Raw genomic sequence first — 15,321 nt, 5'->3', positions numbered from 1 at the left:
TCTATAAATATATATATATATATACTTTGCTGGTTTTTTGTGTTTCTCTAGAGAACCCCATCCAACACAATGCCCTTAGGGTGATTTCTAGAAACCTTAAATGATTGGATTTTTTTATCTTTATCATTTTCACCAGTGATGCTTGCTTCACTAGAGAATGGGTCCATAGAGGTCACAATGCCCCCTAAGCAAACTCTTTCTTTTCCCCTCTCTCCCATCCTTGGTAATTACTAATAATCTTTAGTTTCTATAAAGGAGCTCTTGTAGCATAGTGCCTAAGGCACTTGACTGCTAACTAGAAGGCTGGCGGTTCAAACCCACCAGGCACTCCTCGGAAGGAAGGTTGGGCAATCTACTTCCATAGTGATACTGCCTCAGAAACCCAAGGAGGGGCCGCTGTGAGTCAGGGCCGACTAGACAGCACATAACAACAACAACAACAAGTATATTTGCTTATTTCATATACGTGATATCATACAGGGTTTATCCTTTCCCAACTGACTCATTTCATTCAGCACAATGTTTTCAAGGTTTACCTATGTTGTATCATGTATCAAGACGTCATCTCTCTTGATGGCTGAATAATATTCCATGGTATGGGTGGACCACATTTTGTTTATCCAGTCATCTTGTTATGGATTGAACTGTGTCCCCAAAAAACATGTGTTATAAATTCTAACCCCAATACCTGTGGATGGAATCCCATTTGGGAATAGGGTTTTCTCTGTTATGTTGATGCAGCCATATCCATGTAGGGTGTGTCTTAAGCCAATCACTTTTGAGATATAAAAGGAGCAAATTAGGCAAAGAAGCAAAGCACAAATGGGAGAAAAAATAGATGCCATATGGAGGTCTCCAAGGATTTCCCCCCAGAGTGGGCAGAGGAAGTCTTCCTCAAGAGCTGACATCCTGAAGTCGGACTTGTAGACTCCTGACGTGTGAGGAAGTGAATTTCTGTTCATCAAACCCACCCCCTTGTGATATTTCTTAGCAGCCCTTACACACTTAGACACATCTGTCGATGGGTATTTCTGTTGTTTCCACATTTTGGGTATTGTGAAAAGTGCTACATGACAAGTGCAAGTTTTTGTTTGTATTCCTGCTTTTACATCTTCTGGGTATACATCTAGGATTGGAATTTCTAGGTTATATGGTCAACAGCAATGGTAGTTCTATGTTCAACTTCTTGAAGAACTGCCAACTTATTTTCCAGAGGGGCTGTGCCACTTTGTATTTCCACCAGCCATCGATGGAGGGTTCCAACTTCTCTACCACCTTGCCAACACCTGTTGTTTCCAGTTGTGGGTTTGTTTTGTTTTGCTTTTTAAGCATTTCCATTCTATGTCACTGGTAGCCATGATGTCATTTTTTTCATCTCTTCAGGAAGGGCTGGTGGTAAGCTGATACTCCAGTGTTGATGGCTGGCATCTTTCCTGATTGATCAGTGATCATGCCATTGGTGTTGTTAAGTGCCATCGAGTCCACTCTGACTCAGAGCGACCCTATGGACAACAGAACAAAATACTGCCCCGTCCTGAGCCATCCTTACAATTGTGCTATGTTGAGCCCATCGTTGCAGCCACTGTGTCAATCCATCTCATTGAGGGTCTTCCCCTTTTTCACCGACCCTCCACTTTACCAAGCACAATGTCCTTCTTCAGCGACTAGTCCCTCTGACAACATGACCAAAGTAGGTGAGATGAAGTCTGGCCATTCTCGCTTCTAAGGAGCATTCTGGCTGCACTTCTTCCAGGACAGATTTGTTTGTTCTTCTGCCAGTCCATGGGATTTCCAGTATTCTTTGCCAACACCACAATTCAGATGCATCAGTTCTTTGGTCTTCCTTATTCATTGTCCAGCTCTCACATGCATATAAGGCAATTGAAAATACCATGACTTGAGTCAGGCACACCTTAGTCTTCCAAGTGACATCTTTGCTCTTTAACACTTTAAAGGGGTCTTTTGCTGCAGATGTGCCCAGTGCAGTATGTCGTCTGATTTCTTGATTCTATTCTGATTGATAGGGAGCTCTGGTGACATAGTGCCTAAGGCATTTGACTGCTAACCAGAAGGGTGGTGGTTCAAACCCACCAGCCACTCCTCAGAAGGAAGACTAGGCAATCTACTTCCGTAGAGATGCTGCCTCGGAAACCCAAGGAGGGGTCGCTTTGAGTCAAAATCGACTCGATGGCACTGAGTTATTCTGATTGGTCAGTGCTCATGCCATTGCATGTGATAAATATTTTGAAGGCCATCTTTGCTTGGAAGATGAGAAAAACTGAATCTCCAAGAGATGAAACTATTTTCCGAAAGTCAGTAACTAATGATGAGAATGGCCAAGATTGGTCTTGATCCTGAATTTTAAGGAAGGATTTTCTTTAAGACTGGGTGTTTGGATCTGGTCTTCATGGCACCAAACCCTTGTTGTCAAAGAAGTCTACAGTCCAGTAGCTGAGACATGTCCTCTGAAGTCTACTATTGTTGGTGACCCCAAGATCCCCTCAGGATTAGTGGACCTGGAAGATGAAAGCCATGGAGTCTTTAGAGGAGTTGTCTGATGGACCGGAAGAAAAGTTCACAGAAGTCCAAACTTCCAACCTCAAGGAGATTCAGACCACCAAGACCCAAGACTCCTTTGCTCACACCAAAAAAACGGAGAACACCTTGATCCAGGTTGCCTTCTCTGTTGGGCTAAGCAACATGTGGCGTTTCCCATACATGTGTCATAGGAATGGAGGAGGTAAGGCCAGGGGCTAGGAGCCTGAGTTTAAGGAAGGATTTTCTTTAAGACTCAGTGCTTGGACTCCTAGGTTCTAGGGGAGGAGAGAGTTGGGGGGTCTGGACTTCTGGGTCAGTCTGAAAGCAAAGGGAATTGGGTGCCTGAACTCTGAGGTTCAGGGAGGAGGTAGAGGCTTGGGGTCCAGACTCCTTGGTCTGAGGATGGAAAGGGTTGGGGGCTGGGTTGGTGGAAAGGGTCTGAAGGCCCAGTGGGCTGGGCACGCAGATTCCCAGGAGATAAGGAAGAGAAGTCCTGGGACTCCCGGGTGCCTAAGCACAGCCCCTGGCTTCCTTTCTCAGGCAGCTTTATCTTGATGTACTTCTTCATGCTTCTCCTGGTCGGCACTCCCCTCTTGTACATAGAGATGGTCATAGGGCAACGGCTGCGTGTGGACAACATCCGGGTCTGGAAGCAGCTCCTCCCGTGGCTGGGTGGCATGGGCTACACTAGCATGCTGGTGAATGAGGGCCCAGCCAAGAGCCATCCCAGCTCATCCCTCTGGTCTCTAGGTCCCGTATCTCCACCCGCCCTGCTCAGGCCCACTGTCTCCACCCCCAGGTGTGCTTCTTAGTGAACCTGTATAACGGCATCATCATCTCCTGGAGCTTCTCCTACTTGAGCCACTCCTTCCATCACCCCCTGCCCTGGAACCAGTGCCCACTGGTAAAGAGTGCCAATGGAACTGGTGAGGAGGGGGAAAGAGAAGGCCAGCAGGACCAAGGGAGGCAGGGCACCAAGAAGCAAAGGATGGGGGTGGAGAGCAGGGGCTGACCCCACTGCTGCTGTCCCTAAGTGCCCGCATCCCTCCAGACCTCGCCTGCATTCAGACCGTGCCCCACCAGTACTTCTGGTACCACACTGCTCTGCATGCACCAGGCAGCATTGAGGAAGGGGTGGAGTCCCTTGTTCTGAACCTCACCGTGGGCATCTTCACAGCCTGGTTCCTCCTCTTCTTAATCATGATCACAGAACTAAAGATCTCAGTGCCGGTAAGCCGCCTTGCCTGCTCACCCCACTCCCACTCCACCTTTGCAAACCCAGGGATCCCCAAACCATCCATACCATCCAACTCCTTCCTGTTGATGGCTCCTCTCTACGCCCTAGAACTTTCCACTTCCCACACCCTCTCACCCACCAGAGGATGATGTCGGATGTGGACACCCACCATGTCTGTCATGTGTCCTCAGGAAGATGCTAGACTCTTCCCAGGCAGCTGCGTCAACAGCCTCTCCCTTGCAAAGAACTGCTGTCTCCCATCCAGGACACAGAGAAAGTCCAACTCCCTCACCACCCCTCTTCCCTGTCCCTGGACATAGAGACCTAAGGGCAGCTTTTAGATCAGCCCACTGCCTCCCGCCCCCGGCCCTCCATCCTCTCCATTCCTGTATTTTGAATAGTTCAGGGCACCCCCCAAGGAGCTGATGGGCATCAGTTCTTTCCCAGAGTTTCCCATTTGGAGCATTTTATTCCAAAATTCACTCCTCCAATCTGTCCCCTCTACACCTGAGCCACATTCCCCGCAGGCGGAAATTGTATTTCATCATATCCACCGTACCATCCAAAGCATTGTGGTTTAACTTTACCTGCAATCCCTGTCAACTTTCACCCCGTGTATCTTTGAGGATTCAACTCACCATCTCTTCACAGTCTCCAAACTAATCCATTCATAGAAAAGTAGATTGTAGTAAAGATTTAGTAGGGACATCTTGAGAGAAAGGACTTATCACTCATTCCTTCCAGACCCCCAACTAAAATTCCTATCAATCAGGTTACTTTCTGCCAAAGTCCCTTCTTCATTTCCTTTCCGCCCCCTCACCTGTGAAGTTGTCCCAGACAGCCTGCAGCGCCACTGGCTCCGCACCCTTTTGCAGCTCCTCACGAACAGGCCACAAAACCAAGGCCCATCACTTAACAATGTCCAACTGCCCCGCCATTTGAAGACCATCTTTACTGGAAGTCTCATCCCTAAGCAGCTTATTGAGGGATGTTTCCCAACCCCTCCCCGACAAAGACAACAAAACAGTGTTCACCCCCTTGAATAACCCTCCCCTAACTCCCTTTTGTGAGCCCTGGGCCACGCCAACGCTGCCCAGCTCCGCCCTTGTATGCCTTCTGACCTGCAGTCCGCTGCCTACTCCTGCCTCTGCCCGCCCCTTCCCCCCGCTTCTCCTGACTTCGGGTTTCTGTCCTGACCCGCCTGGCCAGATGCTGATTTCCTTGGTATTCCTCCCCTACGTCATCCTCCTCTGCTTCCTCATCCGAAGTCTCTTCCTGGAAGGTGCGAGCGTCAGCCTCAAACATGTGGTGACCACAGAGGTGAGGCCAGGGACTCCAAACCCTCTCTGTCTCTCTCTCTCCCTCGCCTCCCAAGGCTTTCCCTGAGCTGCCTCTCCCTCATACCTTCTTCTCTCTGCCCTAGCTCATCCCTCTGCTCTCTACCCCAGCCTGCCCATCTCCCAGACCACTACTGAGCCCGTCCTCCAAATCTCCCCACCCACTCCCATCTACAGGAGCTCTGGTGGTGTCGTGCCTAAGGCACTTGACTGCTAACCAGAAGGCTGGTGGTTCAAATCCACCAGCCACTCCTCGGAAAGAAGATGGGGCAATCTACTTCCGTAGTGATACTGCCTGGGAAACCCAAGGAGGGGTCGCTCTGAGTTGGATCCGACTTGATGGCAAATAACAACAACACTCCCATCTACAGCTCTCTGCCTTGGCCTCACTGGACCTATGGCGTCAGGCAGGAGGACATGTGCTCTATTCTCTGAGTTTGGGCACAGGAACTGTCATCACCTTCTCCTCCTACAAGACTCAAGGCAACGTCCATAACTTTACCCAGGTGGTCTCCATGGTAGCCCTGATCAACCTACTGACCTCATTGTTGCCTACAACCATCATCTTTCTAGTGCTGGGGTTCTGGGCCACAACCAGTGGTCCCACCTGTATTAAGAAGTGAGTAAACACAACCTTACAGGTCCAAGGAAAACCCTGCCCCCCTCCATCTACTTTAGCAATCCCCCAGCCGCATGGACCTTCAAACTCAGGATATCTCCATGAATAATAATAATGTCACCTTTAGTCTCAGAAGAAACAACTTGCAGGGGAATAATCTGTAATATCTACTACTTTATGAATAAGAAAATAGTCTCATAGAAGTGATTATCCTAGGGTTTATGTAAATTGCAAATGGAGGAGAAAAAAAACTCATGATTAATTATTTGACTCACAGATGCGGGGAGGAAAAACAAAAAGCCAGGCATTTAATAACAGTATGAGTTGGTGTTCTGGTTACCTCGTGCCACTCTGATGGGAATATACTACAAATGAGGTGGCCTTAACAAACAGGAGTTCATTCTTACAATTTGGAGGCTTTAAGTCCAAGTTCAAAGTGCTAGGCTCTAGGGGCTGGGTGAAAGCCCCTCAGCCTTGGGCTTCAGCTCTGCCTCCAGCTCCTGGCCCACTGAAGCTAGAGGCATTGCTTCACTCAGACAGCTGTTGGCTGCTAAGGCTGAGAAGCCCAAGGTTGACAAATAAAATGGCACAGTCCCAATGTTACCAAAGCACACAGCAGGCCATTAATTCAAGTTCATTGTAAGTCCCAAGGTCAGCAGAGCATGGCAGGCTACTGAACAACAACACGGCTACATGCAGGGTCCAAGCGTGCCACAGGCTAGAGACCATTCCCAAGGCTTCTCCTTATACACAGGAAGCAGAACACATCCCAAAGGCAGCTCCTCAGCTGCTTGTGGTAGATCCCACCATGGAGTTGATTACCAGTCTCATCACGGGGAATAACTACCACCAGCTGCCCAGCCCCTCAACCAGGCCCAGCCAAGTTGACACACAAACTTAACTACCACAGTCGGCAATAGCTATTGGAATCTTGAAGAGCCCCAAACACACAAATATATCACTTGGCCCAACAGCTCTCCTCATCCCATTCCCAGGAATTTTGTCAAGGAAATGACAGGGCCACCAAGCAGAGGGAGTGTGCATAGTCTTACGGTGCCCAGATTTTATGGGCCCAGCTGGCATGGAATCCAAAGATGAACTACAAATATCTGAAGCTACACCCAACCCTCTCCAACTTAAATAATGACAACCTCAAAGGAGTTAGCCCTAATTAGTACAGAAGCTGGGAATTTGGCTCAAGGGTAAAGAGAGCTCTCCTTAATACCATTTGAAATTAAAAGAAAACTAATTAGAAATGTCGCTTATCTCCAAGTCAACTCAAGTCTTACAGGAACTTAAGCAATTAGCCCCTCATTCTAATTTCCTGTTGCAATAAAAGTTTTGAACTTATTGGGACTAAACAAAATAAATAATATATTATAGTCTCCTTTATTCTTGTATACACAACGACCAACATAACATATCACAAAAAATTCCAGAAAACAGGAAAATGTGACCCATAGTCAAGAGGAAAAAAAAAAAAAAGAAGAAGATCCAAAGATTGTCCAGATACTAGAATTAGAAAATTAGACCTTTAAAACAACCATTAGAATTTTGTGAAATAATTTAAGAGATTAATAGAATCTATAAAGTTAATGGGGTATTTTAGAAGAGATAAGGAAACTCTGAAAGAGAACATAATGGAAATGTGGAACTGAAAATGTAGATGAAATGAAAGTTTCACTGCATGTGTTTAATTTAGATTGGAGATAGCAGATAACTTGATGATAACTGATTAAAAGTTACACAAAGTGAAGGACAGAGAGGGAAAAAAGATTGAAGCTGAACAGAAGATCAAAGATCTATAAGACTGATATGTGTGTAACAATTGGGGCAGAAAATTTTTAATAGGTAGTGAGCAATTTTTTTCTCCCGAATTGAAGAAAAAAACATCGATACACAGATCTTAGGAGCTCAAAATGTCCCAAGAGGATAAATATAAAGACAATCACAGTTAGGCCATCATAGTCAAATTTCTGTAATCCAAAGATAAATAGAAAATGTTTAAAGTTCAGAAAAAAGGGAGAAAAAAGTATATTGAACACAGTGGAACAATGATAAGATGATAACTGACCTCTCATCAGAAACAATGGAAGTTAGGAGACAATGGAATGAAATATTTTTAAATAATGAAGGAAAATATCTGTCAACCTAGAGTTCCATATTCAGAAAAATATGTTTAAACATTTAAAGTGAAATAAAAACATTTCCAAATAAAATAAAAGAGAATTCACAACTGGTAAATCTGTACCAAAAGAAATACTAAAGGAAATTCTTGAAGCTAACAATACTTGATTTCTATTTAGAGTTCATAAAAATGTAGAGTTGAAAAAGTTAGTTTACATATGTATTACTGTAAACATACTTAGAGGTTTTCCAATAACTGAATAACCTAAAATTAAATACAATTTAAAATTCAGTTCCTCAATCATATTGTGTTGTTGTTGTTGTTATGTGCCATCGAGTTGGACCCGACTCATAGCGACCCCTTCTTGGGTTTCCAAGGTGGTATCACTACGGAAGTAGATTGCCCAACCTTCGTTCTGAGGAGTGGCTGGTGGGTTTGAACTGCCAGCCTTCTGGTTAGCAGTCAAATGCCTTAGGCACTCAAAAGCTACCAGAGCTCCTACAATATATTAATCATATTGGCCATATTCCAAGAAATCAGTAGCCACATGCTGTTAACAGCTACTATGTTGGACAGCACAACTCTAATCACCAAAAACAAAACAAATGTACACCTAAAAAGACAATAGAGAAGATAAAATAGAAACAATTATATATATATAATATACGAGGAATATCATTGCTGATGTCAGATGGATATTAGCTGAAAGCAAAGAATACCAGAAAGATGTTTACTTATGTTTTATTGACTATGCAAAAGCATTTGATTGTGTAGATCATAACAAATTATGGATAACATTGAAAAGAATGGGAATTCCAATACACTTCATTGTACTCATGAGGAGTCTGTACATAGCTCAGGAGGCTGTCTTTCTAACGGGAACAAGGGGATACGGCATAGTTTAAAGTCAAGAAGAGAATGTGTCAGGGTTGTATCCTTTCACCATACTTACTCAATTTATATGCTGAGCAAATAATCCAAGAAGCTGGACTATACAAAGAATGTGGCATCAGGATTAGAGGAAGACTCATTAACAACCTGCGATATGCAGATGACACAACTTTACTTGCTGAAAGTGAGGATGACTTGAAGCACTTATTGATGAAGATTAAATACTACAGACTGCAGTACGAATTACACCTCAATATAAAGAAAACAAAAATCTTCAAAACTGGTCCAATAAACAGTTTCACAATGGATGGAGAAAAGACTGAAGTTGTCAAGGATTTCATATTACTTGGTTCCACAATCAACACCAATGGAAGCAGCAGTCAAGACATCAGACAACATATTGCATTGGGCAAATCTGCTGCAAAAGACCTCATTCAAGTGATGAAGAGCAAAGACGTCTCCTTGAAGACTAAGGTGTGTCTAACCCAAGCCATGATATTTTCAATCTCCTCTTATGCATGTGAGAGCTGGACAATGAATAAGGAAGACTGAAGAAGAGTTGATGCTTTTGAGTTGTGGTGTTGGAGAAGAATGCTAAAAGTACCAGGGACTGCTAAAAGAACTAACAAATCTGTCCTGGAGGAAGTGCAGCCAGAATGCTCCTTGGAAACAAGAATGGCCAGACTTCGTCTCACCTACTTTGATCATGTTGTCAGAAGGGACCATTCCCTGGAGAAGGATGTCAGGCTTGGTAAAGTGGAGGATCAACAAAAAAGAGGAAGACCCTCAATGAGATGGACTGACAAAGTGGCTGCAACGATGGGCTCAGGTACAGCAGGGATTGTGAGGCTGGCACAGGACCGGGCAGTGTTTTGTTCTGCTGTGAGTCGGAGACAACTCGACGGCACCTAACAACAACAGGGAGAGTGGTTGCACAACTTGAAGAATGTAATCAGTGTCATTGAATTGTACATGTAGAAACTGTGGAGATGGTGTATGCTTTGCTATGTATATTTTCACAGTAATTAAAAAAAAAAAAAAGACATCTGGGAATCTAGCAACATTTGGTTAAATTACTTATTTATGCTTTACAGTCCAGTGACCTCATTCCCAAGTGTACACCCCAGAGAAATTTTCAAACAAACCCTGTAAATGACTGGTCATCATGACAATGTCTGTGACCACCGGGGTGGAGTTTTAATTGGGAATCAAATGTGAAATGTGGTGGGTGCATACTCTGGGTCACGGTGCAGCAGCTGGGAGACCCCCCCACCCCCCAGAAAATGGAATGGGGAAAAATAAAAACAAGAAACAGACAACAATTCATGCTACAACATCACTTTAGTGAATTAATGACACATACATACACACACACAAACAGTAACATTCCTTTTTTTTTTTCCCCCCCAAACACACACCTATATTTAAGGTCATTCATCAAACATATGAGAGTGGGTAGGTGTAGAAATTGGGAAATAATGAAATTCAGAAATGGAGGAGGGAAATCTAAATGAAATTAAGCAGACTTTTCCCTGCCAATTGAGAAAAAATGGATCCACTCCATACATGAGGTGCAAAGAGAAAGAAAATGGCGAGGAATTCCAGCCACTACAAATATAGAATCCTGGGCCCCTTGCAGAGGCCCCAAAGTGAATATTTGGTTACCTTCCTGTCACTATGGGGCTCCTTGCCAGTCAACTGCAGGCATCTTGGGCAAGGCACTTCCCTGTCCGGGTCTGGATTTCCCTGGTTTTTCAGTCAACACAGGGGCGTGCTGGTTCTCCGTCGGCCTTCCCTTCTTCTACTTGCCCTTCAGGAGCATCATAAAACTCATGGATCTGATAGCCAAAGGGTTGCTGCCTCCGCAAACTATGCCCCCAGAGAAAGTCTTGCTTATGAAAGACGTGGACTACACAGAATGGCTCGGCAGCCTCCCCCAGCACCTCCAGCATCACGTCATCCACCTCACCCCTTCCTGCAGCATCAAGATACAGAAGGAAAAGGTGTGTTTGCGGGGACCACAAGGTGCGTCCCAAAGGCCCCAGAGCGCACTGGGCGGTGTGTTTTCCGGCAACCTGTGGACCACATAACCATCCTCTGAAACCGGTAACAGTCGTAATCATGTCTGTCCTTTAATTTCCCAAGTGCTGGGGCAGTTGCTCTGCATCAATTCTCAAATCAACCCTAAGGTCCCTATTTCTTAGAGGAGGGAGCCGAGGCCCCAAAAAGGTAAAAAGCGCACTCGCCCAAGACAGACATTACTAAACAATGACAGCACCAACCACCCAAAACAGACATTGCTAATCAATGACAGCACCATCCACCCAAGAAGACATTGCTAATCAATGACAGCACCATCCACCCAAGACAGATATTGCTAATCAATGACAGCACCATCCACCCAAGATAGTGCTAATCAATGACAGCACCATTCACCCATATCTACTAGACACATTGCCACCGCAGAGCCTTTCTCTCCCACAGATCATGGAAGGCCCTGGCCTGGTGTTTGTGGCCTTCTCCCAAGTCATCTCGTCGTTCCCTGGGGCCCCCTTCTTCGCCATCATCTTCTTCCTGGCCGTGTTCATCACAGGGCTGAGTACCTTGATGAAAGTCTTGGAAGGCATCTCCCTTCCCCTCCAGAATGCCATTCCCATCTTCAGAAAGCATCCTAAGCTGCTCTCAGGTACCACGGACTCTGATCCCAGTGAAAACCCTCCTGTGCCACCCCTACCCTCCTCTCCGCAGCCTATTGCCTGTCTCCTAGCTGCACTTTGACCCCTGGCCCAACCCTATGCGTGGACCTCAGTGTGGCCAACCCTGACTCTACCTTAGTGGTCATCTGCCTGGGAGGTCTCCTGGGAAGTCTGGTCTTCACCAGTCGCTCCGGAAGCTACATCATGTCTTTGTTTGATGAACACCTGGTCCCGCTGGTCCTTGTCATCATTGTGACCTTCCAGCATGTGACCCTGGCCTGTATCTACAGAATCCGAAGGTGATTTCCAAGCCCCATGGGCTGCCGAGCAGGAATCCCATCCCAGGTCAGTGAGGAGGGTTGGGGGTTGCCCTGCGCCCTCCGTCTGCTCCTTAGCAGAGAGGTCCAGCCGGGAGCTGCCGGAGTGCAGGAAGGAGCAACGGAAGGGCGGCAGGATGGCTCCCAGGAAGTCAGCCATTGGGACCCGAGGAACTGTGTGTGGTTGCCCTGGCGAGTCCCAAAGCACAGGGCTGGGGCAGTGTAAAGGCCCATGGAGGACTGCCTCCTAGTTTGGGGGATTCCGTGGGGGAGACTAGATGACAGCCTGGTGTTGGTGTTGTTATGTGCCCTCGAGTCAGACCCGACTCATAGCGACTCCTCCTTGGATTTCCGAGGCAGTATCTCTAGGGAAGTAGATTGCCCCATCTTCCTTCCAGGGAGTGGCTGGTGGGTTTGAACGTCTGATTAGCAGTCAAGTGCCTTAGGCAGACCCTGGCAATCCCAAAGGGTTGGGAACTCATAAGAAAACCAAGGTCCCCAGGCAAAGGGCTGGCGGCACCTCCCAAGGACTCCAGGCCCCTGTGGCTCCTCCCACCCCAGCTTCCATGAAGAAATGTTCACTGAGCTGGGCCCTCTGCCGTGCTCCATCTTTGTCTTCCTGTGGAGTTATGTGGCCCTGCCAGGGCTGCTGGCTCTTCTCACCATCTGCTTCGTGCGATTCTACCAGATGGCACCCCCCTACTACACCGCCTGGAATGGCAGCCAGGTGACCAGATCCCCCACACCACATAACCCTGGGTCTGCGCTCCTGCCACCGCAGGGACCCCTTCACCTGCAGCCCCTGGGGAACCTGATCTCAAGCACCTCGCAGACTGAATCCCCCTCATCACCTCTCTCTCCCAACTGCCCTTCCCGTCTCTCTACCACCAGGGCCAGGAGGTGAGACAGCCCTACCTGCCAAGCAATGTGAACTGGTTCCCTCTCCTCCTTATCGTCGCCTTCCTACCGATCCCGACCTTTCCACTGCTCCACTGGTGGGGTCTCTGGAACCCCACTTCCTCTGGTTCCACTCAAAAGACACTGGCCTCTGTGTCCCCCAAACCCTTGAGGCCTAGACAGCCCTTGGGGAAGATCACGTCAGGATATACTCAGCGAGGATTCCGTGAGTGTGAACCAGGCCTCTTGTTGGTAGTTCAGCTGCTCCCAGTCCAAGAGCAGTCTGCCTTCCTGGATGATCCCGCCCCTGGTTTCCTGGACGTTTTCCTTAAACACTGGTCTTTCCCTCCAGGAAGGTCAATGGAACCGTGGAGAACAGTTACCAGCACAAAGAGGCCACAGAAGAGAATCATCCCAGTAAATCTGCTCAGCAACTGATGATGTCACCCATTTTTTTGTCCTCACCCAGCAAATCAATCTGATAACCAATGGCATCCGTGTCCATTTGGCTACAGGAAAAATTGGTTCTGCCAGAAAGGGGGAGGAGGGGCACAAAAAGTTCTGCCTAGCAACTGCTGACATCACTCATTTGGCTAAGGAAGGAAACGTTCAACTGGGAGTCATTCCTCCACTAGGATGGTACCAATTCAACTAAGAGGCACACTGTGCTCTGGGACTAGAGAACTCAGAAGGAAGCAACTCCATCCCTCCTGGGGCTCCTCTTCCTGAAGTGAGGGCACCCTCTCAGCCTGCTGGGGGACGGGTCTTGCAGCTGTTTCCGGGACCCAATCTCCCCATTCATCATGGAGACGGAAGTGTTCTCTTCAACTCCCCAACCACACCCACAACCAAACTGGGTCCGTGTTTCCGCTACCTTTTCCAGGGCTGGGCCCCTCTCAGAATGGGCCTGGGGCAACAAGGCTGCGAGTCAATAAATGGGTCCACTGGGACCCCAAAGCACAGGCTGTGAACACAGTGTTCTTTCCGTGAGGGGCCCAGATGTCAGCTACACACACACACACAGAGAGAGAGAGAGAGAGACACACACACACTCTAAATTGCCATCCTCTGGTGAGCTGAATGGCCAACCTGGTGACTCTAAGCTCCCTTTGTTGTTGTTAATGACTATGAGGTCCCCTCCAAGTCATGACAACCTGACATAGAATGAAACCCTGCCAGGTCCTGAGCCACCCTCACAACATTTTGAGCCCACTGCTGAAGCCAACATGCCAATCCATCTCATGGGCTTGCGTCATTTTTGATAACCATCTACTTCACCAAACAACATGCCCTTTTTTATCCATTGGTCTTTCCTGATGACATGGCCAAAGTTAATGAGCCAAAGCCTCCGCATCCTTGCTTCTAACCAGCAGGACACAGATGAGGAGTTTCCAGACCTCTCCTTGTCCTAAGATTGAGCCGAGCTGTGGAGGCAGGAGGAACTGTGCCAGTCAGTATCACCCAGTCTACAAAATGTGTTAACCAGAAAAATCTACTTGTTAATATGTGACCATAGTAAACTCACATGGGGCTCAATCTACCCCATAATTATTATTTCACCAACTACCCAGTTGTGGGGCATGGGTGGGTGTCCAGCATGAAGGCAAGAGTTCTATCACTGAACCACCAAGAGCTTAGTAGCAGTTAATAAACCTGTTGCCATTGAGTCGATACCAACTCATGGGCAACCCCACATGGTACCACGTAGACCTGAACTCCATAGGGCTTTCTTGGCTGTATCCTTACCGACCATGAATAACGAAGACTGAAGAATTACAGTGAAGAATTATGCCTTTGAATTATGGCATTGGCAAAGAATATTGCCAATACAGTGGGCTTCCAGAAGAACGAACAAATCCGTCTTGGAAGAAGGACAGCCAGAATGCTCCTAAGAAGTGAGAATGGTGAGAGTGTGTCTCCTGTCCTTTGGCCATGTGATCGAGAGGGATCAGTACTGGAGAGGGACATCATGCTTGGTAAAGTAGAGGGTTGGTGGGAAAGAAGAAGGTCCTCGATGAGATGGTTGACACAGGAGGCAACAATGAGCTCAAGCATCGCAGCACTTGTGAGGCTGGTACAGGACCAGGCAAGGCTTCATTCCCTTGTGCCTGGAGTCGCTGTGAGTCCAGACCACCTCGATGACAGCTAACAACCACAACCTGTACCAGAATAGATCACCAGGCCTTTGGTGGTGCTGCTGCGTGGGTGGGGTCTTAAGCACCAACCTTCTGGTTAGTGGTTGAGCACAAACCATTTGGACCATCCAGGGGCAGTGTTGTAGGGTGCCGTGGGTTCGATTCTGACTCATAGTGAGCTGACAGAACAGAACTAGCCCTTGGGGTTTCCCAGGCTGTAATGTTTACAGCAGCCAGGAGCTCTCTCCTGCAGGACGACTGGTGGATTACAACTGCTGACCTTTCAATTACCAGCCAAATTCTTAACCACTCTACCCTGATGGTTCAAACCCACCAGCCACTCCTCAGAAGGAAGGTTGGGCAATCTACTTCCGTAGTGATGCTGCCTCGGAAACCCAAGGAGGGAGGGGTCGCTAGGAGTCAAGTCAAGTCAATGGCAGTGACTTTGGTTTGGGCTTTGCTTCCAGTGGGTGTGGTTTGGGCTTTGCTCCCATAAAGACTGACAGCCTTGGAGACCCTGTGGTGC

The 15,321-nt window shown here is 47.3% G+C and overlaps 1 protein-coding gene across 1 annotated transcript in view; it reads left to right on the top strand.

Moving 5' to 3' along the window:
- The first annotated feature begins 2,532 nt into the window (after positions 1 to 2,532).
- LOC103198799 (orphan sodium- and chloride-dependent neurotransmitter transporter NTT5-like) overlaps positions 2,533 to 15,321 on the top strand; it is a 14,804-nt gene continuing 2,015 nt past the window's right edge. Inside the window, exons 1-12 of the mRNA XM_007943006.1 lie at positions 2,533 to 2,740; positions 3,079 to 3,236; positions 3,338 to 3,464; positions 3,590 to 3,768; positions 4,985 to 5,057; positions 5,560 to 5,731; positions 10,567 to 10,753; positions 11,235 to 11,436; positions 11,499 to 11,745; positions 12,325 to 12,490; positions 12,655 to 12,758; positions 13,013 to 13,077. Coding sequence (XP_007941197.1) covers positions 2,533 to 2,740; positions 3,079 to 3,236; positions 3,338 to 3,464; positions 3,590 to 3,768; positions 4,985 to 5,057; positions 5,560 to 5,731; positions 10,567 to 10,753; positions 11,235 to 11,436; positions 11,499 to 11,745; positions 12,325 to 12,490; positions 12,655 to 12,758; positions 13,013 to 13,077 — 1,888 coding nt within the window. The remainder of the gene's footprint in view (positions 2,741 to 3,078; positions 3,237 to 3,337; positions 3,465 to 3,589; positions 3,769 to 4,984; positions 5,058 to 5,559; positions 5,732 to 10,566; positions 10,754 to 11,234; positions 11,437 to 11,498; positions 11,746 to 12,324; positions 12,491 to 12,654; positions 12,759 to 13,012; positions 13,078 to 15,321) is intronic.

Source organism: Orycteropus afer, unplaced genomic scaffold, assembly GCF_000298275.1.
Source record: "Orycteropus afer afer isolate SDZICR_OR568_19922 unplaced genomic scaffold, OryAfe1.0 scaffold00099, whole genome shotgun sequence".
NCBI lineage: Eukaryota > Metazoa > Chordata > Mammalia > Tubulidentata > Orycteropodidae > Orycteropus > Orycteropus afer.
The sequence above is the reverse complement of the archived record's forward strand: the minus strand, read 5'-3'. Positions and strand labels throughout refer to the sequence as shown.